This window comes from Aulonocara sp. 'chitande type north' Nkhata Bay, linkage group LG20 (genome assembly GCF_057382095.1).
Source record: "Aulonocara sp. 'chitande type north' Nkhata Bay isolate Kocher_YH1m ecotype deep benthic linkage group LG20, A_spYH_male_GT1.1, whole genome shotgun sequence".
Lineage (NCBI taxonomy): Eukaryota > Metazoa > Chordata > Actinopteri > Cichliformes > Cichlidae > Aulonocara > Aulonocara sp. 'chitande type north' Nkhata Bay.
In genome coordinates this window covers 5,579,295-5,606,474 of record NC_141363.1, presented here as the reverse complement: position 1 = coordinate 5,606,474, position 27,180 = coordinate 5,579,295, and the positions used below count along the sequence as shown (strand labels likewise).

General features: G+C 39.9%; 1 protein-coding gene across 1 annotated transcript in view; it reads left to right on the top strand.

The window, feature by feature from the left end:
• Positions 1–26,466, top strand: part of cntn3a.2 (contactin 3a, tandem duplicate 2) — a 44,019-nt gene extending 17,553 nt beyond the window's left edge. The window contains exons 13-23 of the mRNA XM_086276655.1: positions 1,255–1,424; positions 2,762–2,879; positions 7,184–7,342; positions 12,264–12,413; positions 12,517–12,587; positions 13,226–13,460; positions 13,948–14,057; positions 15,486–15,672; positions 18,584–18,696; positions 20,207–20,375; positions 21,232–26,466. Of these exons, the coding sequence (XP_086132781.1) occupies positions 1,255–1,424; positions 2,762–2,879; positions 7,184–7,342; positions 12,264–12,413; positions 12,517–12,587; positions 13,226–13,460; positions 13,948–14,057; positions 15,486–15,672; positions 18,584–18,696; positions 20,207–20,375; positions 21,232–21,329 (1,580 nt within the window). The 3' untranslated portion in view covers positions 21,330–26,466. The remainder of the gene's footprint in view (positions 1–1,254; positions 1,425–2,761; positions 2,880–7,183; positions 7,343–12,263; positions 12,414–12,516; positions 12,588–13,225; positions 13,461–13,947; positions 14,058–15,485; positions 15,673–18,583; positions 18,697–20,206; positions 20,376–21,231) is intronic.
• The last annotated feature ends 714 nt before the right edge of the window (positions 26,467–27,180 follow it).

Below are 27,180 nucleotides of genomic sequence, written 5' to 3'. Positions count from 1 at the left end.
AGCAGATTGTTTGTGCGCTCCACTTAGTAAGCAGAATTTTATGCACACTATGGATTAACACACGAGAGCTAGCGTACTGCAAGGACCCGAGTCAATAACTTGTAGTTAAATTTAAAAAAAGTAATAAATAAACTTTGAGGTTTTGTGCTGAGGTGTGTGTCTATACTTTGTAAGGTCTCTAGTCTTGCGATTAAGTAGACTAAATATTTCAGATAATCACTTGATTGTTTTGTTTTTATTTGAAGGGATGTAATAAAAACAAAAAAACTTTACGCGTGCATTATTGAGTCGTTTTGTCCGGACGCATTTTGCAGCGGCTGCAGTAATGCGCTTGGAAGGCGTTTGACGAAACACTCGATCATTGTTTTCCTCAAAGCAGTTGAGGCAACCAATTTAGTGCAATAAATGAAAGTGCCCTGAGTGGAAGCGGTGAGCACATTAGTGAGGTGGTGTTACAGATGCTGTTATTGTTGAGCGTGTTGTTGTTTTTTTCATTGGAGTTGAATGTTCTGTGAGTTTGTTATTGGTTTTTATTAATGTGCTGAATGATATTGTCTGCCGCTGTAACTGCCAAGGCCAGTTATTTTTTTTGAAATTACCGGAGTATTTTTTCACAGCCGTAAAGCATTCGGAGGCACAGAGCCATGACCCACACATTGATTATTAGTAGCTTGAGAACTGAGGAGACGCTTTTTTTATCCCTTGACAGCTTCTCCAAGGTAAGATATGAGAGTACAAATCCACTTGCTTTGTGTTGTATCTTCTTGATTTGATTCCTGCCGTTCATTATCTTGACTTTTTGAAGCACAGGAGGCCAAATGATTGCTATAGCAGACTTTAAAGCAGCGCTCTTCATTTTTTATTTTTTTTCGTTGTTGTACTGGTTGTGCAGAGCAGCTCATTACATGAAGTTTTATCTGATCCATGGTGTATTGTAATTGCTATCAGGATTTCTGAAGATTATGTGAGCCGTTTTAGTGGTGGCAAGGCTGCATGTTATCACACATTATTTGACTGAGTTTTTCATGAGACCTTCCTTTATATACACAGACTGCTCTGCCTGTGACTCACTGTATTGCGGAGCATGATTTTTGTGTCTCGGGAAGTGTTGTGTCACTACTCTGCTCCTATTTCCTGAAAATCAACAAAAGGGCTGCTCATCTGCTGGAAGTGAAAAGTCTCATGTCTCACATAAGATTGCCACCCTCCCCTTTAGAAATGGCTGGCTCTCACGTTTTTATTTTTCCTGGGTAGATCCAACCAGAATCATCCAGGGGCCAGTGGACACAGAGATCATTGTGGGCGAGAGCATTGTGTTACCCTGCCAGGTCACCAGCGATCCCGTCCTTGATGTTTCTTTCTCCTGGGCCTTCAATGGACAGCTCATCGCCAAGGGAGACGGTCACTTTGAATTTGTGGGTGGGGTGAGTGACCCACAGCCGTAGTTTTTTTGTTTTTGTTTTTTCTTATGTGCGAATGGGCACTTGGCACCTCTCCCCATCTTGCTTCACTTCATCCCTGCCATTAGTTTAAAGGGACAGCTTGTGGTTTGACACCCTGGTATTTCTTGGAGAGATAGAGCATGGCAAGTTTTGCTGCACTTGCTGTTATACCATCCTTTTTCTTTTGCTATTTTAAATTTCTCTCTGGTGGCAAAGAAGGCTGGGGAAAAGTCTTTGGCATGAAGCGTTATTAGATCATTTAAGACCTCTTAGCTTCTAATTGTATTCTTGTGAATGGAAACATGGCAGCCGTCGTGTCAAAATACACTTCCTACATAGCGCTAGTTGCTCAGCCATTGTGACAGGTTGTCTTCTATTTGAGCACACTTCTCTTACTCTTGCTCAGTCTTCTGAAGTCATCTATTTTTTAATACGTTGGCTGGTCTCTTCAAATTCTGCTTTGACATGGCCTGCTGCACAGCCTCTTCATAACGGGAAGGAATACGTATTATTAGAGGTGCCTTGTAAAGGAATCAAAGCATGGCAGAGACCCAAACGACAAAACACTTTGAGAACATCCTCGCACCCTTTGAGATTAACCATTCTTCTTGGGTGTGTGTGTGTATGCGTTTGACTGACAATGTTCTTATCTGAAAAGAGACTCCTTCCCCAGAAATGCTCAAATGTCCCCAGTCCAAAGAGATTATCAACTTAACTTTGCTGCTTCAGGGAATTTAATTTCCATAATTAAACCACATTGGCTGTGCTGCCACGTTTTCCTGCCAAAGCCAAGAGAACGATTTCACCACTAATTTACCATTTTCTGCTTACGGGTGTCCTCTTAGATGAGAGCCTTTTCTTTTCTTTTTTTTGTTTTCTTCTCCAAATGAGCAAAAGCTGCCTGCTGTACTCAGTAGTAAAAGCTTATTTATGTAGTTGCTTGCAACAGGTCTTGAAGGTCACAGCACTGACCTCTGCAAAAGGCGGGTAAAGCAGTCGAGACCTTGTCAGACACAAAAACTCAATTTACTCTCTGTTGTTTTTGTGAATTTTGGCCTTTTTCTTTTCCATTCGAGCTCATGTTGAACAGCTGTTTGTGACCTGATACTGTATATACACAGAATTTCTCCCAGAAACACTGTGCAGCCACTTTTCCTCAGCAATTTCCAAGCTAAGTACTGTAACTAAAGGATATGCAAACGGTTTTTAGAGCTGCTATTTACTGTGTCTTTATATATGCTTTGCTACCTTTTTTAATAAGCTGTCACGAGGTCCATTATCTTTCATGCTACATAAAGCTCTCTTTCCTCCTTCGATAGAGAACAGCAGGAGATCTTATGATCAGGAACATTCAGCTTTACCATGCTGGCAAATACATCTGTGTGGTGGACACGGACGTGGAGAGTCTATCAGCCGTGGCTGTATTGATTGTGAAAGGTAAGAAAAGCTCGTCTCTGCTCTGCAGTTACCAATTAAAATAGGGCTTACAGCCAGGGATGTTTAATGGGTAAAAAAAAAAGGGAGAGAGAGAAATTAAAAAAAGTAGACTCAACGTAAAGTGGATGATGGATGCAGCCTCAGTAAAAAGAAGTCAGTAGTCTTTAAGTGTTACTGAGCAGAGCAGTGTTAAAGAGATTTCAGAGAGATTACATCGCTATGCTTTGCTGAGAATTAAAATAAAAAATCTTTTGAGGCGTGCAGTTTTCGATAGGGTTTTTAAACTCAAATAGGTTTGTTTTAGATTGAGATTGCAGTGCAACCAAAGTGTCCATATTCTCATCAGAATCACCCTGGATATCATCAGAGTGTTTATTTCTACTACAAGGCGCTTCATTACATCAAACAGAGGAAGGCGCTTTCCTTTTCTCTGGCGCTCAGAGATGTTTTTGGAAGAAAACTTCACAAAACTGTGAAATTCTAAGAGTACAAGCCATACATTTTTTAGGATGTGTTCCTGTTTCTCTCTCTCCCTGTCTTTTAATGACCAGTTTTCAATATTGTTGCAGTGTACTTGACAGCAGAATGCTTACATGCCTGTCTGCGCTCACTCATGCAGTATGTATAGCTCCTGAGAGACATTATTGTCGAGAGCTACATTTGGCAGAACAAAATAACTTTTGTTATTTATTTCAGGGAGGGGTGTGTTTGTGTTGCTCGTGGAATTGGAGGAGGGATGTTTCGGGGTGGAATCAATACACCAAATAGCCCAGCAAATTGACACCACCCAAATATGCTAAATGTCAGATGAGGTGAGGGATGATTTTAGTGTCAGGATTTGAAAAGGTTGAATCCATAGCTTTATCTTGCAAGGATAACAAGTTGCTATTTGTTAATACACCTCCTGTGTATTTAAGTCCTCTGTTTTCAGTGTGTGATTGTCAGGTCGTCTGTTGTCCACGCCATGTTTCCGATGCCATGCCATGCTTCCAAGTTTCTTGTCTAGGTTTTTCTTATTGTTTGTTTAGATTCCCCAGTTTAGGTTTGTGTTAATTTTGCTTCAGTTTGCCTTGCCCTTTGTTTGTACCTTTTCTACCAGCCATATTAAACGGCTCGCCTTTTGTTAACATTTCAAGTTCTGTTCCCTGTTCCTTGGAGTCTGCGTTTTGGGTCCTTTTCTCAATTCATACAGTCTGCCCTCGCCAGATTGTGACACTGTTTGCAGAAAGGTTACCTCCTATCAGGCAACCTGTGCAATCACTTTGCAATCAAAATGTGTAGTGAGTGTGCAACATTGCTCTGTGCAACCATTTAGTCACCGGAAGCTGAAATCAGTCCCAGAATGTGAAGAAAATTCAAAACAAACAGCTGGCGGCTGCTTTTGTTAATTTTTAGATGTAAGCATGACTAACTCAAGATTTTAGTGCATGAAATTAGCCCTTTTGTATATAGTATTCACAGAATATTCAGATTTATGTAATAAAATATTGATATTTAGTGTCCCTGTATCGATAGAGTATCATAATACATGTCTATGCTAGTACTTGAGATTTTTTCTAGTCTTTGTTTTTTGGGGGGAAATATAGGATAACATGCCTTTCTGGATGTCCTGCAGTTTAGGTGTTTGTCTTCAAACTGTTGTAGCTTGTAGCTACGTGTTATTAAATGAAAAGAGGTCATTTGGAAGGAAAGGAAATGTAGCTCACAGGTGTAAGTATTTACAGTTTGATCAAATCTAATAAGAACTTTAGAGCGGAGGCTCAGATGAAAGTAGAAGATAGTGACAGGACTAAACCCTGATGATGGTGGAGCAGAGTAATCAGATGAGTTCAGTTAAGATACCCTGGACAACTTGTGGAAATGGAAGAAGCATTTGTGATAGACAGGCTGCTGACAGGCAGAGTGAGAACAGTGTCTCCGGGCTAATTGGGCAAAAGTAGTGAGTTGAAATTGAGAAAGAGCTGAGTTTGACAGCGTGGGAAAATGAAAGTGACAAAAAAAATAGTAGTAATAGTCCAAATCAGTAAGGAGGAGCAGAGGCTCCCTTATTGATCTTATAAAAAAGATTATTTCGCATTACATTTGAAATGTAGCACAGTTCTTTTTTTTTTAAATCATTCAAAGAGGCAATTAAAGAATAAGAACCTCATTATTTAAATAAAATTCACAACTAAATGCACTGTCTGCCACCTCTCATCTTCCCAGAGAAATTGTCCTTGTCTGTCCCTGATTTTAATTGAACTAATTTGTCTAAAGACACTGTCCCATGTTGTGAGCAATATTTAAAGCAAAGACTGAATCTGCTGTTTGGTTTCGTTTTTATGTTTTTTTAAAGAGTTTTTTCTTCCAATTTAAATTCACTCCCCTTTCTTTTGCGAAGGGTGCCGAAATGTTGGAGATAAATAGCTCAAAACCTTGACAAATAAGATCAAACCATTCTGCGTGGCTGTATAATTTAAGAGGAAGGTGAGGAAACATGAAAGCACAGCCAGCTTCCCCCAGTGGCTGCATTTGCATGTTCTTAAAAAAAAAAAGAAAAATCTATTTTAATGTTAAGACAAACAACAGCAAGACGTCTCCTTTCACCGGGATTCTGCAGCAGCACGTTTACGATCGTGGTAACAGTGATCGTTGGCGTTACTGGCATCAAACATATTGTTACAATCATGTATATTAGTCAGCTCGATAATTTTGCAGGGTGTTATTTACAATGGGGTTTCGCTCCTTTCCTCTCACAGCGCTGAAGGTCAATGATAATCGCTCCTGACACAAAGACTCTTTGAGTGATCATCTGGGTTCTTGTTTTTCACAATGGGTGTGGAAAAAAAACCCGTTTTAGATGCCTCACAAACACTCCACTGGGTGGTGATGGTGGCTCTGGAGAAGGTCACAATATAAGGATAATATCACAGTCATTAGCATTCGAACCACTTGGGGAACACTTGTGCTTGTTTGACAGCTGCACCACCACCATCATCATCATTATCCCGAGAGATAGTTTTTAGGGAAATACAACTCATGACAGTCAATGTAACACTTCAGAACGATGTGTTTTCACACTGGTATTTCGACCCGCTTATGATATGCTCTTGTTTAGTTCTGGCACGTGTTGCAGCACATTTTGAGAATTTGGGAAATATTTGGTTGAGATCGGAATAATATCGCCAGTGTCAGTAAATACAGCCGGTTATTAATTTTCCCTCAGACAAGTTCACAATGAAAGCTCAGATAGTCTGTCCATATTAATAACAGATTATTTGAACACCCTCGAGACACTGACAGGAGCCTCTTGCCTCAGCCAATGAAATGTAATTAAGAGGATAAGGAATTGATCTTTGATTGTGTGTCCTATTAATATGTATTAATGAGGACAGTGTATTAAAGTTGCTTTTTTTTCATCAATAGCCACTAATGAGTTTTACAGAGATCAATATCTCTAAAGCCACGGTTTTAAGGCCAAATGTATGAGGGCAGTAACGTCCAAGGCTTCAGTAAACAAAAGGATGTCGCTCAGCAGTTACTTGCTCAGCTTAATCCAATATATCCTTGCATGCATACATAGACATATACATACATGCTGCAGGAGATATGAAAACAAAAGGATTTGTGCTTCCAGACAATTGATTGTTTACTAAAATAATCATGCTACACTTTAATAATTAGTATATTTTGCTTCAGATTAGAAACCACTTCAGAGCTGGTGGGGAGTGCGAGAAGAGCAAGGGGCGTTATTATTCTGCGGTCTATCTCACAGCTCTCTAGTGGTCTATTATTTCTGATGAGCTGACACCTTCATTAGAATAGGAACCCACAGATGAAACTAAAGTAAAACATCACACCGCTTAATTGGTGGGATAATAAAAATAAATGATAAAACTCTGTTTCCTTGGGGCTGTGAGGCCCCTTTTTCATCTTTTACCTTTTAATTTGACTCCCTGCATCCACTTAGGTCTGCTGTTTCATCGATCAATTACCGGGAGGATTACGGGGAAAGGGAAGGATTACAAGTTGGGTGAATATTGGAGAATAAATCTTGAATTAACTTTTAATACTTTGTGAAGGGCATTACATCTTCTCAGCTGAAAGCTTTTTTCAGAATGTTCTCTCGCTGATGTTGATTGAAAGATATGAAGGCTATATAGCGATATCATTTTGGTCGACGCATGTGTGTGTGTGCTTTTCCTTTATATGCCACTAAATGTCATGTTTTCCTTGCAAAACGTGCGAGTATACTATTCTGTAGCGTCGTCTGTGCCTCTGCATGTGCGAATACCTCACAATATCTGTTCTTGTGATTGAGCCAGGCCCTCCCAGCCCTCCAGACTCAGTGACGGTGGAGGAGGTGACAGACAGTACAGCCCAGCTGGCGTGGAGCCCCGGCAGAGACAACGGCAGCCCCATCACCAATTACCTCATTCAAACCCGAACTCCCTTCACTGTGGGCTGGCAGAGGGTTAACACAGGTGACGCAGTACTTGACGATAAATTTTCATCTTATAGCACATGAGATATTATTCAGATAATTCACAGATGTCCACAGGGAAATGCTGTTATTTCTCTTCCCCAGTTGGCAGGTGGGTCAGTGTATGGGGTCAGCTAGAAAAAAGGGTAGAGATTCATGTTCTTACTCAAGACAGTGAAAGGTCCTTCTTGCTGCTGTACTGTGCAAAAGTGTTGAGCGATCACTGATTCTTTCATATGTTGTTGAGCAAATTGGAAACATAAAATATAAGTGTCATATTTCGGCTGTGTGCAGGCAGGAGAAGGACCCAAACGCAAAACTCACCACACAGGAATTAAACCCAAAAAGCTGCTTTATTGCAGAATGGCACAAAAACTATAACAAAACTAAACAGGGACATGGATGACAAAAATACAGCCATGAGGAAGACTACAACACTGACAAAGACACAGGGCTTAAATATACTGAGGGATAACGAGGGAATGAGACACAGAAGGAGAGCACAGCTGGGAGTAATCAGGCTGGACGAGACAAGGGAAGCAAAACTAGAAACACTGACATGAGACACGGACCTTCAAAGTAAAACAGGAAACACACTGACTGAACTCTAGACATGTAAACTTAACAGCAACTGGGGAGACAGAACATAGGAACCTGAAACATGGTACAGAAAGGCACAGTAGACACAACATGGAACACAGGGAAGCCATATTACAAAACCTAAGAAATAAACTATGATAACCATAACTGAAACCTGGGGAAATAACAAACACAGTACAACAAAGGACTCAAAACATAAACCATAATATAAAAACACAAGAACTCAAAAAGCTGGGTCAGAACAACCCAGAACCGTGACAATAAAACAGTTTGTACAACTCTAATGAGCTTAAAAGTTGATATCTGGTATGATCGCCTCTCATAGGCAAACCTTCTTGTCATTTCTTTAAGTAGTCTCCAGGAATAGCTCTTCCGGCTTCTTGAAGGACATTCAAAGCTCTTCTTTGCATGTTAGATACCTTTAGATGATCCCACACTTGCTTCACTGTTGGGGTTCTGAGGAGACCAGTCCATAAATGATATTGTTTCATTGTGTGTTTTTCAATCCAGGTATGATTTTTCCTGCAATGGCAACTGCAAAAAGCCAATCAGCTTTCCAAGTGGTATTACATGGTGACTCAAAATTTTACTTTTCTCTGTTCATAATTCAATTAATTTTTGACAAGATCGCCAACCCCACTGGCTAAAATAAAGCCCCAAACCGTGACAGAGCCTCTGCTGTGTTTTGCAGATGGCTATAGACACTCACTGTTGACCTCCTTCTTACCCATCGATGACAATTTGAACCTAAAATGTCAAATTTGGACCTGCAGAGTCTCAATAATACCTGTAGGGACGCCTCCAGATTTTTTTCATAGGAGTGGCCATATGGGAGCCATTAAAAATATTGGGGTGGCACACCAAAAACAAAATTTCCAGTTTTATTATGCTGTTGTCAAATATAGAGAAAGGAAGAATTATATACCTGGTTAGTTTCCTGCTGTTAAAGTTGATATCACTGAAAATAGGTACATAAGAAACCCATATAAGATTTTGAAGTCCATAATAATCTGTTTTAACTGATTGATTGATTTACTGACTAGAAGTCCCAACCACTGCTTTAATGATTCTCAACAGAGCTGAGCAGATGCAGATTAAGATTCACACTCCAAGAATGGAGTTAAGTTTAGGAGCAAACTTGTTCAGGAAAGACAAATAAGTATTAGATCACGTAAGAGTGTGAACTGTTGTTGATGTACCAGTGATCTGTGCAGGGATTGGCACCAGCTTTGCTGCAACCTGATATCATCATCATCATCATAGTTTATTTATATAGCACTTTAAAAACACACAAGGCTGACCAAAGTGCTGAACAGTAGAAATATAAGAGATACAATAAGAATAATATCTCAATGAATCAAATACCTGCAAATATTATTTTAAACAATTACTATTATACTATTACTATCACACAGTCACTTAGGTCACTAGTTCTTTCTCTAGAAATAAGACTTTCAAACACCACACAGAGACCTTCATGTGTTTGAAAACCAACTATTTACTGGTACAAAACAAAATCATCTGGACTAATCAGATGGATCAGCTGAGGGCAGGATGCATCTCTCAGGTCTATCAGCTGGTGGATTTTTTTTCCTATTTCTTAAGGGCATGATTTTCAGATACTGTTCGTCTGCTGTAGATAGTTTCTTAGGCCTGTCACTTCTTCTGTCTTCCACCTGTCCTTTTAAGGACATTGCACACCACGTTGAGATATGTCAAGTTTTCAGCTAATAGCACTTTGGGAATCACCTTGTTGCTGCAAAAAATATGATTTGATGCCTGTCAAACTGTTATCTTTGGCATTTTTTGGAGATTCAACTAAAGAAATGAGAACAACTTATGTGTTCTTATGACAGTTTGTTGGTAACAAACTATCTAACGATAAAAAATTTCCAATTTGTCTGTAGAACACTGGTTCATCCCCTGATTTAGGTGGCTTTTTATGCTAGTGATAAGTGTCTTAACAAACAAAAAAACATATATATGGTCAGGTGCAAGGTCTGAACTAAAAAAGAGTGAAAAATCTGTCAGTGTCCAGTGGAGAACTTTGAAATCCTGGGGAACTGTTGTTCAAGGCCACTTTAAAAATGACAAGAAAATCTGGCTACTTAGGAAATATATAAAGAGATGAGGCTTGTTTTGGTGGCTCCATATTTTTTTTCATTATTACTTTTTCATTTTAGCCACTTCGATGACCTTCTGTGTACTCATGCTAAGTCAACACCAGCGTCCTTTTCATCTTTTCAAGTCAAGTCTGTTTTTGTCACAGCTTGGTCCTGAAGCATCTACACAAGCCTAATTTCTACTCCCATCCACAGCCATGAATGGATGAAAACATCATTTGCATATAAAATTGCCATTTACACCAGAAGTTATTGGACATAGCAAAGAAACAAAACAGCAAACAAGCAATTTCACTGAATGTGAAACTGAGACACTCATCTGAGAAGTGGAGAAAAGGGAATGTGTTTTATTTGGTACCCTCAGCTTTGGAAATACAAACAGAATCAAACCCACTGAATGGGAAAAAAGAACTGAAGCTATCAACTCTGTTAAGTTCAGAGTAAAAGAACCCTAGCAGAAAATAAACAAAGAAAGAAAAGGACCAGAGGCAAGAGGAGTTTGGAGAAAGACAGACAGTCATTACGCACAGCTGCAGCTTTTTCCTAAGGTTTTCAAAATGTAACACTCAAAAAATGTTCTTCACCCTCAGTAGACATGAAGCAATAATTTTGATTAAAATGCAACTGAGATGCACAAAACGAAAGGTTTATTCATTCAAGTAATTAATCATTAAGGTATAAACTCAATGCATTGCAATCAAGTAAATTTCATTAATCCATTAAATGAAACATTTTACATTGTACTTATGTGGGAAAACTTAAACATAGGTGCACATGCTGTCATTTTTTATTCGTCTCTTATAAATGTGAGTTTATATGAAAAAGGCAAATACCAGGCTTTTTCTGCATTCTTAATGATCTGGGTCCAGGTGTCTAGAAAAGGTTGAATGCATATACTGCAGTTGTTTTTATTAGTTTACTTAAAAAGGGTAAGGCTTATAATAATAAACAGTATAAATAATAACAGTTATAATAACAATAAATCAGCTGGGGTGAGCATAAAGGCAGATTTTTACCAGTCATGGCAGATGGCCGGCCCTTCCTGCGCCTGGGTCGGCTGGAGGTTTCTTCCTGTTAAAAGGCAGTTCTTCCTTCCCACTGTCAACTAGTGCTTGCTCATAGGGGATCGTCGCATGTGTGAGGCTTTTTTTGAGACAATTGAGTTTAACTTAAAAGTATATTGTACAGATTTTATATAGAAAAGTTTGACCTAAATGAGAAAGTAGGAGTTGCTTCACGGTAAAATTCCTGTAATCAAATTTTTACCAATCCTGCAACTGTTTGTAACAAAAAAGGGGCATGATGAATTGACAAAGTCAAATGCTGATCACAGAACTTTCTGAGCACTACAGAGCTTGTTCTGGTTTTCTGGACTGCACCTGTTTTGCTTCCCTGTTATTGGTTTTATCCAATCTCATTATGGCTAAAACAGTCCTGTAATTTAAGTAAAAACGGTGTAAAGGCTGCATTTCACAAAAAAACAACTGCTTGGTTAATTCGGTGGGGGAAAAAAATCACATCTAAAAAGCTTAGATGTTTCCCTCCGGAATTAGCTGAGAGCAAAGCAAAGCTGAAAGGAGAGAAAACACTGGAGATCAACACAACTGAGAAATCACTTATGATATCTAACATTGGCCTGTATGTGCTGGAGGTGTACATTGGCAGCTGTTTGCTGAGAAGCTGCGTCAGGCTGGCGACCTGTCCAGAATGTACCCCGCCTCTCGCCCTAGCGTAGCTCAGATAGGCTCCAGACCCCTGACAAGGATAAGACGAAGAGAATGAATGGATAGATGGACATTTGAGAACACCACAACGAGTCAGCTTTTTCACTGTAGCTGTTTGTGCTGTACCGAAGTAGCGAACAAATGTCATTGCACGTTTCAAGCCAATGGCTGTAGGTTTTTTATTGGCATTTCATTGGATCCCTCAGTGTTACTATCAAGGAAGACGCCGCTGTGCACAGCAGGGCTGACAGTTAAACCATTTACTGTCCTTTGTCCGAAATCCGCTATCCTCCAGCCACCTTCTACAGTCATGACTCAAAACCAGCTTGCATTCAACACTTTATTGACCAGGCTACGCTGCTTAAACAGTGTATGTGTGCATAATTGTTCTCTTGCTTTAGTTGTAGCTGTTCACTTGTATACATGTAGGCTCTTGCAAAGACCTTCCGTCTGCAATGTTTTCTTTTATTCTTAGTCCCGGAGATAATCGATGGGAACACACTGACAGCCACCGTGGTGGACCTCAATGCCTGGGTTGAATATGACTTTCGGGTACTGGCAAAAAACAGCGTTGGTGTCGGAGAACCCAGCCCAGTGTCCGTGAAGACCAGGACAGAGGATGCAGGTACTGCGTATTGATTTCCCTTTTTGTGCTATAACTTGCCTTTATGCGGCTTTATATATATGTGTTTTTATACTGAAATGTGATCATGGTCTGTGTTTTGTAGTTCCAGATGCAGTGCCAGGTGATGTGGGTGGAGGTGGTGGAAGCAGATATGAACTGGTTATCACGTGGGAGGTAAATCATCAGTCTTATGCTCTAGTCTGTTATTCAAAGTGCCCGGAGTCAGTGTCGTTTTCATCTTAAACGAGGTTCTAAATATTCCTCGCTAAACCAAAGCACCTGCTCTGTTTTGCTTGTGGGTGTCATAAATTTGGGGTCAATGGGAGTCTGTCGTTGCTGTAATTTCTCAAATTGCTTGCATGTAAGGCAGCAGCAGCGTATACAACAGAGAAGTAAATCTGACAGATATTCTCATTTGTGAGTCTCGGATCTGTGATGAATTACTGTTCAGACTAATCTACAATGCTCAAATATAGCAGTAAGGAGTCGAATGGAAGAATAACAGTGCTGGCATTGTACAAGTCATTACTTTCTGTGTTATCTCATCATTGGAGATTTCCCATTTCATTATATACAGAATAACTTTTCATTTTAAAAGCTGCACGGATGCTCGGTAATGAGCGCAGGTTTTTAAAATGGCATTTTTACTGCTCCTTTTATTTCATCAGGTGGGTTGCAAAAGCAATTTGTGGGTCATGCACTTTTTTTGACATTATGAGAGACGGTGGTGACTGCGTGAGCCCGGCGGTGGTGTGAACGTGAGTGGTTTGTATATGTTTTAATATCACTATAGTTTTGTGTTTCACTCTCAGCCTGTTCCCGAAGAACTACAGAATGGTGAGAGCTTTGGTTACATCATCGCTTTCCGCGCCTTCGGAGAAGCTAGCTGGACTCACGTGGCCACCTCCGCCCCTGGCGCGTCGCGCTACGTGTACCGCAACGACAGCATCGCGCCCTTCTCTCCGTTTCACGTTAAGGTTGGCACTTACAACAGCAAAGGACAGGGTCCTTTCAGCCCCGTGGTCACCATCTACTCTGCGGAGACAGGTAAAAGGGTGGACGTGAGTGGAATCTGAGCAAAGCCCCCAAAGTAGATTTTTTTGTTTTTTTATCGGATTGGATTAAAACTGCTCGGTAGATAAAAACACACGCAGAAAAATAAATCTGCAGAAATATCTTTATATGGACGAGGTACAAAATCATGGGAACACATTTATGTACGAACCAGCAGATTGCCTTCAAATATCACCGCTGTATGAAAATGCTGCGCCACAGTAAAAACTGGTTGGCATTTAGATCTGTGCTACCTCTCAGTATGCTGAAGGGTGTGGGGTGGGGGGGGGGGGGTGGGGTCTCTGTGTGTAGTGTAGTGTTAGTCAATTTACCAGCAGCACCTGTGTGTGATGATTCATCTGAGTAGAGATCAAAAGAATGCGCACAGTTATAAATGTAAAAATTGAAGAGATTTGTTCTGCTCGTTTCTGTGCTTTTGGAAGACGGCGGCACAGCTCAGTCTCCCGTTGTCTGTTTTCAGAGCCAAGTGAGAAGCCAGCGGGAGTTAGGGCCAGAAGTGTCTCAGCCTCTGAGATTGAGGTGAATTGGCAGGCTCTCTCCTTCATCCCTGAAAGGGTTCTGGGCTATGAGGTACATTTTGCTCTTTTAAATGGAAATAGAAATCACACACACATTCTCACAAGCAACACGATTCAAATGCTCACCATCAACCCCTGTTGTACCTCAAAACCATCACTTCCAAACTCTGCGTCGCCATGGAAATGGCTGTTTCACTTGGCCGACTGTTATTGCCAAAATTATACAGCTCTTTGTGGCAACACAACAGGAAAACATGTCAGAGCGTTTTCAAGAGAACAAAAGAAAATTGCCTGGCCACATGCCTTTTCATGTTGCTGTCATTCATGGGATATCATGATAGCAATATCGGGCCTTGTGTCACGGCACTGGGAAATGCTACACTGGAAATGCATGGAGCACAGCACAGCAGCAACACGGGTCTAGATGTGATGTGTTTTTACTTTCCTCTGAGTAAAACATTAAACTGTTACACTTCAAACCAGGAACTGCTGATTTCATCCCTTCTTACCTTTAAAAACTAGGACACCCTGATTGCCTCGTCCACATACCTCTGATGGAATAATCAGGATGATCAAAGGGCTTTAATGAAAGATGTTGTTATTCTTTTGCTCAATAAAGTCAAAGTTGTTTCCATAACTCCATCTGCGAAAGTAGATTTCTTTTTTTACTCTTTTTTTTTTTTTTTTGTTGCTGTTTATATCTGAGCTGCTTCTATGATATTAGACACTGAATAATGATGACGGAAAAGTGAATGACTGCTTAAAAAGGATTTCATTTGGGATCATTTATTTCCAGGCTAATGGTTTGGATAATAACAAAAATCTCTTACGTTTATTTTAAATACATTTTGCTGGCACTCGATCTGTAGCATAACTGTTTAAAAGCCATTTTTAATCAGGCAGCTTTCCATTAAAGAAAAAAATATTGCCACATTACAAAGCCATGAGGTATTGTTGAAACAATTAGATAGTCAAGCAACAATCAAAAGAATTGATTGGCAATTTAATATCAATGAATAGTTTCAGTCATTAAGTACAGAGGCTTTATAGTTCCCTGCTCCACACTTGGGAGTATTTGCTGCTTTTCTCTTTTTGGTGTTTGTTGGAAAAACACTTTTACACTGAATATTTTTATTATTTTATTTAATATATGTTAATTAATCAGCGAGGAGACTAATCATTCATCTATGTTCGAATGTATGTACATTTTAAACCATTTCTAGGAGCTGTAAGGATTTGTAATGTGAGATATCAAATATCCAGCTGGAAAGGTAAAAGAAAACCGTGATCTTTCTTCAGAGAATACAATCAAAGCCTTTTATTTAAAATTCCACAGTTCTTTCAAGACATCAAATGTAGCGTATTTGCAAGCATCCTTTTATGCCACATGGGCTAGAAAGCACATAAAGAATAGATGGACACATTTTGCTCCAATCCAAAGCCTTCTATCCCGAATGACGTGCTCTCTTTCTGAAAATAGGTGGCTTACTGGGAAGATGACACTAAACCAGAGACCATGGGGAAAGTTAGAGTGCCTTGGAACCAAACCTCGGCCACAGTGAGTGGCTTGGCAGGAAATACACAGTATTTCCTAACAGTCAGCGCCTTCAATACAGCAGGCACTAGCCCATTCCTCCCTGCAATCAATGTCACCACAAAAAAGCCACGTAAGTTGCGGCACACAATACTGCTGCTCAAGGGTTTGATTTTTGTGACTACACTGCTTAGAATTCAGAGGTGGAAACAGTTAGTGGTTTAATTGAAGTCTATTCTTAGCTTTTCCAATAATGCTGGGGAAATCTAGCATGTGTTGAAACGTGTCTGCATCCAAGTCCAGTAACGCAGTGCAGCGTTACAAAAACAGAATGCATGTAAAGGATAACTATGCAAATATAATAGGCTAAATCTGAGAGATTGTATTGTTGTGAAAAAATATGGTCTTTTTAACAGGAACACATGCCAAAAAAGTTAGATCAAAAAAATATAAAAGGAAAGTCCCAGAGAGGATGTAAAGATAGGGAGGGTTTTATCACTCTGTGTAAAATTGTAAAGCCTTTGGGGATTTTATCATCGACGGGACAAAATATTAAAAGATTAAGAGAACCCAGAGAAATCTTTGTGTGCAGGGGAAGAGGGCTGAAAACCAGTTTGGATAGCACCATGCTCTGCAGGCCCTCGGGTATCACTGCATTCAAAATAGACATGGTTCTTCACTGCATGCAAAAAATGCATGTCCACGTACATAGCGTGAGTAGCTTGTACTTCTCTATGAGCACTTAAATTCATCATGTAAATATTCCAGATTTAGCCACATAGACTAATTTTAATATGTGGTGCCTCCCAGGTTGATGGCATATTTTATCACATAGCAAATAATCGAGGCGCAGAGCTGTCGAGCAGTTGATTTCTATTTAATGCAAAAAATATAAAAAATATATCTTTCTTAGGACTGCCGCCTCCCTTTATTCCCAAATGCTTGCAAAGTCTTCTTAAAAGGAGATGAAGTAGCAAACGTTTCCCTGTTGCGAACCTTTAAAAACACATTAAGTTCATAATGATCGCATATTATTCAAAAACATTAAGTCATCTCATTTACCACATTTGACATAGTAGTTTCAATTTAAAGCGGAGTATGAAGATTTGTTGAGCAGTGGTTAGAGACGTGCTGGAACACAGACTAGCAACAGTTCATGTAACAAACACAGAGTCTTCATCTCAATGCCGACAATTTCAAGTCAGCAGCAGGAGGCAGATTAGCGTGCTTAACCCGAATAAAGCTGTTTTATACACCATTAGTTTGCTTTGTACAAGAGCTGAAGCAGGTCTGATTTAATGCCCTGTGAGCAAAAGTTGCCTCCAAAAACCCCCCGAAGGAATAGCCAACATGGTTTTGTTAGCCTTTAGCTTAGTCATCAGCCTGACCCGCTTATATCTTTTCTGCTTCCAAGCACACTGCTTCCACTTGACTCTGTGTAACCGGACCTTGATCTGTCAGTCCCCTGACGAGGGCCTTGTGTCCTCAGTAGTCACAATCTGCAGGGCTTTGCCTTTATTATCCTTGGCAACTTGCATTTCCCAGGAGGTGTTACCCTCTCACTGAATTTACTAACTGCCAAAATGGGCAATGTAGTCGGGGAGTGGGGATTAAACAGATGCCACCTGCCATTTAACAGATCAGTGTAGCATCAAAATGATTTTGAAACTGCAAAGCAAATCACCTTAAAGTGAACGGGTTCCATTCTGCTTTTATCCACACTTTATTTGTACTTCCAAACTGGGCAAAGATTAGTGTCATATAATAATAGTATTTAATTCAAGCTTTTTAAAGTTGTGTTATCCTTTAAGTGAAATAAAATCTTTCTTGTTCAATCTCACCAAGTTGGGGTGCTGTGTAAAATGCAAATAAAAGCAGAATGCAATGGTTAGCTAATTCCAATAAACTCATATTTAGTACAAAGCAGAACATAGAAGTCATTTCAAAAGTTTAAACTGAAAAAATATTAGCTCATTTTGAAGCAGAAATAAGTCTCAAAAAAGTTGTAACAGGGCCATGTTTACTACTGTGTAGCATCCAGTCTTCTTTTAACAGCAGTCCATAAATTTTTTGGGAGCTGAGGAGAGAAGCTGCTGGACTGATGTTGTCCTATTCTTGTCTGATATAAGATTCGTGGTGCTCAACACTTCTGGGTCTTGTTTGTCGCATATTTCATTTCCGGTTGTACTAGATGGGCACTAAACACAGCTCCATACCATCACTGATCATGCTTCTCCTTTTTAATCTGGGGACGTAGTGTCCGTGTTTTGCAGAAAGATTTTTGGGTTTCAATTTGTCTCACCACAGAACAGTTTTCCAGGGAAGATGCTTCTGGATCGTGTTCACATACAGCTTCTTTGCACGATAAAGCTTTAACCTGCACAGCAAACTGTGCTCACAGACAATTTCTGGAAGTGTTCCTGAGCCCATGCTGTGATTTCCATGACTAAATCATGCCTGATTTTAGTGCAGCGTTGCCTGAGGGCACGAAGATCACGTGCATGCAGCGTTGATTTTTGTCCTTATCCTTTGCGCACAGAGATTTCTTCAGATTCCCCGAATCTTTCATGACATCATGTACTGCAGATGATGAGATTTTCAAAGTCCTAACAATTTGACAAACATCATTCTGAAATTGTTCCACAATTTGCAGACACACTTTTTTCCCAGATCAATGAACCTCTGTCCATCTTTACTTTAGAGGAGCTCTGCCTCTTTAAAATGCTCCTTTTATACCCGGTCATGTCACTGACCTGTTGCTCATAAACCTGTTTAGTAGTTTCTTTTTAATATCACTTACTTTCCCAACTTTGATGTGATGTGTTGTTGCCATCAAATTCAAAATGAGCTATTATATTTTATGAAATATTAAAATGTCTCAGTTTAATTATCTGTTATGTTTTCCTTGTTTTATTGTGAATACACTATTGGTTTTTATTTATATTTTACACAGTGTCCCAAATTTTTGAAATTGGGATTATACACCAATGTGACACTAATGTTTCTGCAGTGATATAAAATTGTTAATAATTTTTATATCACAGCACCTTCCCAGCCGCCAATGAATGTGGGATGGAACCTAATGGGCTCTCAGCTGTCTGTTTACTGGGAACCTGTGGTGGCAATGGAATCAGAATCAGAAGTTTTGGGCTATCAAGTGAGTTTTACTTTCTCAGTTGCTTTCACGGGAACTTGGTACTAGGGCTGGGCCATATTATACCGGTATAATGTTAGGCAACGATAGGAAAATGAAATATCGGGATAGAATATGAGTAAAACGCGCATGCGCAGTGCCTTTGTTTTATACGCACATGGCCGATTGTTGAGTGAAACAGATGAACCAGAATTGGTTTGTAAAAATGGTGCAACTTCAGTGATGTGGAACTGGTTTGGTGTTTGTCCATCAGATACACAACAAAGCACATTTTTTTGCAGAACATGCAAGCGGCCGTCGTTATTGTTGTATTTGTCGGACTAAGATGCTCTTAAATCTGGGAGTAATCTGGGTCCTAAACTCCGTATGCTTCAGGTCAAACAAACACTGCAGCATCACTGAGAGTTAACTGTCTAAATTCTTTCATCTTTAATAAAACGATCAGCATTGCTGCTTTACCAGGTGTAACAATTCAGTTTAACTTCCAGGCATCCATGAAAACAAAATTTATTACATTTAACGGAGTTAGAAGTTAGCAGGAAGCTAGCGGAAGTTAGCTCGCTAGTTTCGCTAGTTACCTAAGCATGATATAGCATGTTCTGACTGAGAGATTTCTGAAAAAATTCAAACGTACAGCTCTGCTATCACTTCCAACATAAATGAAGGCAGGAAACTAAACAGCAGTTATGTTTGTAGGGTTACTGAAGTTGGGCTAGCTGGTATATAATGATGTGCTACGTGATCGCTAGCGACACAGCTATGTTAGCATAACATAAACAGTGAAGCTGGAGGATGAACACTAAGGTTCCTCATGGTTAGAGACAAATGCAATCGCATGGCAGGATGCTGTAAACGGACCAAACGTCAGTCAGGAGAACAACTGAGATAATCCATCCACAATACAAGGCTAGTCATTAATATACTGCAACAACATGGGAATAGAGCAGCTGCCAGAGAATTCAACATCAATGAATCAATGGTACAGAAGTGGAGGAAGCAAGAAGAATGAGTTTAATAAAGTTTGATTTATCTAACTGCTTTGTTTAGCTCAATGTGCCTTATGGTCCAAAAAATACGTACTGCACACTACAGTTTAATGTTGCAAAGCACCTCTTTTTAACTTCAGTGGATATTATATATGGTTATGCTCAGGATATGTCAGCCCATTTCTACTGGAAATGCCTTTTGGTTAAACTTTCAGCAAGGAATTTGCATTTGCACTGTTACATTTTTATAAAGCTTTAATGTACATAAAAACCAGCTTCTTGTTTAAGTGAAAATTAATGGAAGGTTGTCTTTTTGCGCTAGTAATGTTGTGGAGTATTTTGTCTCGCATCAATTATATCGTCAGTTATATCGTTATCGCAAATTTTCAAATGTATATCGTGATAAATATTTTTGGCCATATCGCCCTGCTCTACTTGGTACACTAGGTAACCACGAAGCTTATGCATTTGAAGTTGTTATGGTGTTAGAAAACATATTTGCAACCTTGTTTGTGTTCCCCTTTCAGCTGTCATACCATAGGCAGCGACACAAAGAGGTAATCACACTCACAACGGTCAATGCAACAGCAGAGCTGACCCTCCCTGAGGACGATGAGGAGTACATCATCTTTGTGCAGACACTGAGTGAAGGAGGATTAGGGCCGGCATCAGATCCCATACGAATCCACCAGCTAAGTAAGCTCGGTGTTCATGTTTTGTGAAGTTGCAGTGGTTAAATGGTCAAAAACGGAAGGCTGGAAGAATAATTTGAGTTTTCCCCGTGCCCTTCCCTTTAAAATATGCTGCTCTCATACTCCAGAGGAACATAGACAAATGCCAAAATTTGACATATGAATTCACTGGGACCTTTTTCTTTCTTTTTTGCCCATTTTTGTAAATAAAGTCACTTAACACTGTAAATCTGACAGGGACATTTTGTCCTCCCCTGACCCACCCTTAGTCAAGGCCCCATCCCACCTCCCCTGCGCTCTTCTGCGCTTATAGTTTGCTGAAATATGCAACACAATCCATCTCTGTCACAGACTCGCTTTGGCTAGATGCTATTGGTGTCCTGTGGGACTCCAGCGGGGGCTATTCCCCTGCCCTAAATGCTACTTTGCATTGTTGAACTTTTGTGTCGTATCCCTGAAAACAGAAAGAGGTAGAATTCAACATGGGTTTTTTTGTTAAATGGGCTCATCATTCCCGGAGGAGCAGGAAACGCGCTGTCTGGCAGAGTCATTTTTATCAAGTATATTATGTAGTGAGAAAGCAGCGATTGAAGCAAACTGCATCAGTGTTCTGGGTCCTTTACACTCACTTCCTCTAATACATTTTTTACCCATGCACTTAAAAGCCAGCACACAAATGAGTTTGCACCACATTTTAAGTAACCCCATGAAACGTCAGCATGCATATTTTATGTTTTGACAACCTAAGCGTGTTATTCTCAGCAGCTGACAGAGCAGAGAATTGAAACTTTGGGTTAGAAATGTGTGTTTCAGACGGATGTCAGCCACGGTGCTTTTACCTTGTTTTTCTTGTTTCCCAGGTATGAGCGCCCATGGCTCCAGAGCCTGGAGTGTGGAGATCTCCCCCCTCTCCCTGTTCCTCACCATCGCAATATCCTCATTCAGGTCATCGTTGTGACACAAACAGACTCTGCTCTGTTTTTCAGCATTCACTATTGGCTCTTGTTTTGTTTTGTTTTCTTTAATTTGTGAAAGTGGTCAAGGTTTTTTCTTTTCTTGCATTTTTTTTAAGGTACCGCATATTTTTCTCCCAGTGTTATTTTGCAAGTATGCAGCAGCACAAGAGAAGAGTGTGCTGTCAGACACTTAATTAACAGTAAACGCTTGCTTTTTTTTTCTTACATAAGTCTGTTTTGACATTTTTGCTGGTTGGGAACAATGCTCCATTTCTACTCTTTTTTGACTCTAGAATGATACAGATGCCTTACTTCCATTCATGTGCCAAAGTAGTTGCAGCCTTCTCGTTGTTATTGCTAAGATAGCTACATGCTTTCCTCAACATTTTATTCCTCACTTTTCTTATCACGAAGGTCTCAGTGAACCTTGCAGAAAGCCCTGCAGAGAAGTTTATGATTGTTTGTTTGTTTCCTTGTATTTCTGAGTTTTCAGTTCTCCTCTCCAAAATCAGAAAGTAGAGACATGTTCATTCACCTGTGCCCGTGCCTTGGAGATTCTTGTATCGGCGTCACTTATAGACACTGGTTAGTGGTACTTAGCGTTTCAGAACATACTGCAGCCATCTCCATCTTTACGTGATCCTTTAAAAGTCGGTTGTGTCCCAGATGAAACTCATAAAACACCTCATAGTGCCGTTGTCCTCCATTTACCTTTTATCTTTTGATTGTGCGGAGCTGAATGTACCATGAAAGCTCCTAAAAATTTTAATGCCTCACGCTAGTTATAGTTATAGCCTGCCGAATGATGGATTTGACTTTGCTCTGCGTTCACAAATTTTACATTTGCTTGTATACAGTAGTACCGGCAGAGGTGTGTAACTGCCAATGTAATTCCGTTTTTTTGCAGCACCAGTGCTTCAGCGAACTTAAACAGCAGTCATTGAAGTCATTTATCAAAGGAAAATGACAAATGTTCACCGGCTTCAGCTTCTCAGATGTGAGACTTTGTTGTTTAAGATGTAAAACACAGCAAGGTGTACCTTTTATTATATTTCCCTCCACAGTATTCAACTTTGAATGGGATTGCAATGATCTGCCAACAAACCACTATATGAAATCAAAATTAGAGGGTGATCTAGTTACTTTTGTATCGATTTTCTAATCTCACTTTCCTGTTTTCACATTAATTTTTGAAATATGCAGTATTTCCTTTATCTCGCTAGGCTAAAGGTTTTGCCTGGACCCTGTACTACAAAGTGAGTTCAGCATACTCCGGGTATTTCTCCAGTATCAGAATTCAGCTACCCTTACGCTTGGTAAGCTGGTCATCAACTTGATAAGTCAACCCAGGGTTTGACCGGCAGGTTCTCGCAAAATGTTCTGCACATTTGACCAATCACAGAGAAAAGAAGATAAAACTATGCAATGGGATAAAATGAAGAGGTTAAAAATGAAACAGTCTGAAACCAACACAGCTGCTGCAGCATGAGGAAAAGCGCTGTACAGTCGTTTAGTATTAAACGCGCTGTATGAAAGCGTGAGCGTTTAGCCTGTTTGAAGCCAGGAGTGAAAAAATGCCCACTGTGTAACTTTACTGAATTATCGATATCACAGCTCTATCGTTAAAACACAGGAGAATCTGATGGATTATAATCGAATATTCCCTTTAATTAATGTTTAAAAGACAGTTTTAGGTTTTATTCTTTCTGCTGCAGGGCTGGTGGTGTTTAACGGTCTGAGAGTTAAGAATAAATATAAAAAATAGTCAAGTAGCTCCTCTGTTTTAGGATTTTAGGATTACATATTAATGCTTTCAGAACAATAAAATTGTTGTTCAATTTATTCCTGATGCTGATCAGGGAAATTCAAAGATTTCCCTTTAGACCCTCCTGCTATCCACAGATGTGAGGGATGTTTCAGGAATCATGATGCTGTTTTTGGAGAATTGATCAATCAGTAGGAGGTGACTTCATACCTGTTGGTTGCTAAAATGGAACAAAAGCTTCTTTAGCTTCACAGCATGAGTTACTGTGACGATAAAAAGCGAACCACCTTCATAGTAAAGAAAACTCAGGGTTAACCTGAAGTTACCTGGATAGAAATCCCCTGCTTTGTAGTACAGGCCGCTGGTTACTGACCTTTGATAGCACGGAGCAAAGCAAAATGTCATTGAGTCTAATGTCACATTCAAATTGATATTTCCACGGTTGGTTAAAAGAGAAGACTGATACCACTCTCATGTTAGCACATTGACAATGGGACCAGTGCGTAAGCATAGCTTAGCAAACCGTCAGCTTGACTTTGTCCAGTATTCACAGCCAGCACCTCTAAAGCTTACTTATTTGTTTACTTCATCAGATGGGGCACGTCAGATAGTCGAAACAAACAAATTTCTCTATCTGACTAAACTGACAATATCAACAATCTCTTCACACCCACTTCACACTGATTTGCCAGCCGTGTGGAGGTGAGAAAGTAAGCTGGGTTTGAACTTCTCTGTCGCATTTTTTATTTGTTAAACACCTGGTTTTTACACTGAAACATTACCAGTACTTTCAGTTAAAGACTCAAAGTCTCTCTTGGACAATTATTGCATTTTACACCTCACTGCGGTGTCAAAGACAAATTCTTATGCTTCCGACATGGTTGAATTTGCTCTTTCCTAACAGAGCCTGGCACTGGTTCTGTTGTGAATGCACGCACAAGGGTGGTATAGCATCTCTATGATAGAGTTATATAGGTAAGGCAATACAGTTTAAAGAAATGACACAAATAATCTGAACTAAGGAGTCTCTTTGCTTGTTTGGAAGATTTCAGCTGTATTTCTCTCCTCATGTCGACTGAAAGCTCCATAGGTGAAGCTTATTTTGTCAAACCAGTTTAATGCTGATGAGCTAATTTAAAATAAAGCAGCTGCCTGGTTACCAGACACGAAGACACACCTAGTGGCCAATCACAATCCAGAACTCTCATGTCTTTAATGTATGGCATGAAAAAGAAAATCCAATATGTTTGAGCTTTGAAACAAACAAAATGAGCAATCTTTGGATGTTGCCTCGAGCTCTGAGTAAGAGGGATATACATTGTTCACAGTTTTCTGAGTGATTAATGGGAAATACAACTAACTGATTAATCAATAGCGAAAATAATCATCAGTTGCAGCCCCAGTCTACATCCATCTGGGACCACACAGCCAGTGCCAGTCAGCGTATATTCACAGCCATTGCCGTCGGGACGAGAGGTTTAAAGCGCTGCCAATTGTGCCAGTCTGATAATTGAAATCTAGCCACCAGCTTAGACATTATTTGGCTAAATGTGTGGTCAGCTGTGTTTTTAATACTCTGTGAATTTGTTCTTTGTTGTCAGTCGTATTGGTTGTTTGTTTTTTTTTATGTGGTCCGTGTTGTCATTGTTTATTTATGTATTTCAGCGAAACCCCGCAGCTCAGGTATTCAGACCTGCTTCACTTCATCTTTCAATAGCTCTGAGATGGCAGAAGCGGATAGATCTGAAATGTGTCAGCGCAGGACACAGGGGTCTATTTAACAGTCTGACTTGATGAACGGAAAGCCTGATGTGTGCCAAGATTTAGCAGACATTAAAACATCTTAATAAATTAGAGCAGCCCTGCGGGGTTTCTGTGGGGAAAGGGCATAGGAGTAATGGTACTAATGACACTCACAGAAGGCGAATATATCAGGATTTAGGGAAGACTAAATCAGGACAATCTCATCAAGATGACACGATGAAAGGTGCGTGCGTAAATGTGTACGAGCATGATTGTGCACGGTTATTACCTTAGTCTGCCACATCATGGACAAGTGCTTTCAGACAACCATTTATCTATTTGGAGGGAGGAGGGGGGTTAAACTCATTTCTTGTGCTATGGTTCAAAGCTTTGTGCGACTGAAGCATTGCGGACATTGAACGAGAGCAAAACAAGGTCAATGTGGGAGGTAGAGATTTTTAAAAAGTGAGTTTGACTCAGGGAGGAGTTGAAATGTCTGTCCACTTAACGCAGATTCCTGGAGCGAAGGACTAAGTAAGATTTAAAAACCAGAAAGGGACCCAAATCCAAGGTCACATCAGGTGCATGTGGCAGGTAAAGCTCACATTAAATGTAAAGGTTTACTTCCCCGATGAGTGTTGAAGCTGTCTTTGAATCGTGTTTCGTTGTTTTTGTGGCTCTACGTGTGGTTAATCTGTATACATTCTTTCATCGCAGAATGACATTGTTAGACTAACAGATGTTTACACAGGAAATGCATTATTCTGGCTAATTTATTGATTATATGAACTGGAAAAAAAAGAACTTGTGTCTTTGGGTACATAGAAGCATTGCCAACCTCTGTTTTGTAACGTATCAGTACTGTGGAGATGTTTTGAGTTTGACTTTGATCTTCTTCTTCTTTTTTTTAATGTTTGATATGGTTACTGATTGGGTTTTTTCCCCCTAAAGATTCTGCACAAAGGTCAAGTGTTGTTTTTAAGAGAACAATTGAGAGCCAGAGATTTCTAAATCAAAAGTTGGTGCGCTGAGATCTCCCTTGCCTTCATAAATGATGCTGTACATAGCGTATGTATTTCGTTTGGCTTTTTTAGCAACGTCCCCGCCCTCCCCCAACCGGGAAACCAAACAGTGCTGCTTCCAATTGTAATTCTCAGTCAAACCCTGAATCTGAAAAATACATGAGCAGAGAGTAACATTTCCTAGCAGCTGCTATCACACACAGCCTTTTGGTGCAGTGACACAAACACCTACCTGTTACAAGGTAGCCGGCCAGTGCACAGTGGATAATACGAGTGGTATTATTCACGAGTACTTTTTGTCTTTTTATACCAATACAGCTTTACGGTTTTCAGAAAAGGCTAATTTGATCCTAAAATAAGTGCGAGTAGTTTCATTGGATTTCTAAGTGCGGACAGACTTTACGATTACAGCTCTGGGTTACAACGCTTGGCCTTTCTGTCGTGACTCCTCAAAATGTTCATGTCGAGGTGATCTCCGTGAGATCGTGGCAGCAGCGTTTTCACATTGAAAAGTCATCAGCTGATCTTGATATGCTGAAGCTGTGCATGTATGATATCGTTTGGTGCATTTGTGTTTTCTAAATGAGGGAGTTAATAAAAACAATTCATTGAGGGTTCCTGTCTTGGATTTTTTTTTTCTGAATTATATGTGTGCTGCTGTCATTTACAGCATCAGCAGTTTTAGTGTGTTTTACTGCAGGAAGACTTTGAGTGGTGCCTTGGGGCACCGTCAAGGCTATAAAATGCATAATATTATGAAAAAGCGTATAAATGGAAGTAAATGACAGCGGTAATGTCCTTTTTGGTGGCTAAAGAACACATCTAAAGGGTTTTTTTGTTGGTTTTTTTGCTGCATATACTAATTGTATTCTTACACTGTGTAATAACGACTGCCCTCACAGATATGAAATGCTTTGAATACTAACGTCACGCTGTATCAAAAAAATACACAGTCTACAGCACACATCAAGCAGATGGCTTTTTTACTGTAGCCTTCACAAAGAGTACTGCCGAATTTCTTCTGGATTATTAGAGCATATATTTGCTGAACTTCAGATACCTTCCACTAAAACAACAGAATGACAGGGAAAGCTGCTGTGAAATATTGATTGAGCCCAGTGTTGCAGAGATGCTTTTAAGATAATAAGAGGGAGAGGACCCTGTGAAGAGATCAATATGAAGGGGAAGTGAAGAAAAGATAGGTTTCTCCCTACATACCACAGATCATCCGTAATGAGCTAGTGTGTCAATACTTTGGCCGGGGCTCCTCGCATACCACTGGCCACTAAAGAGCATCAGGCCACTGTAACTTGTCTGCAATTA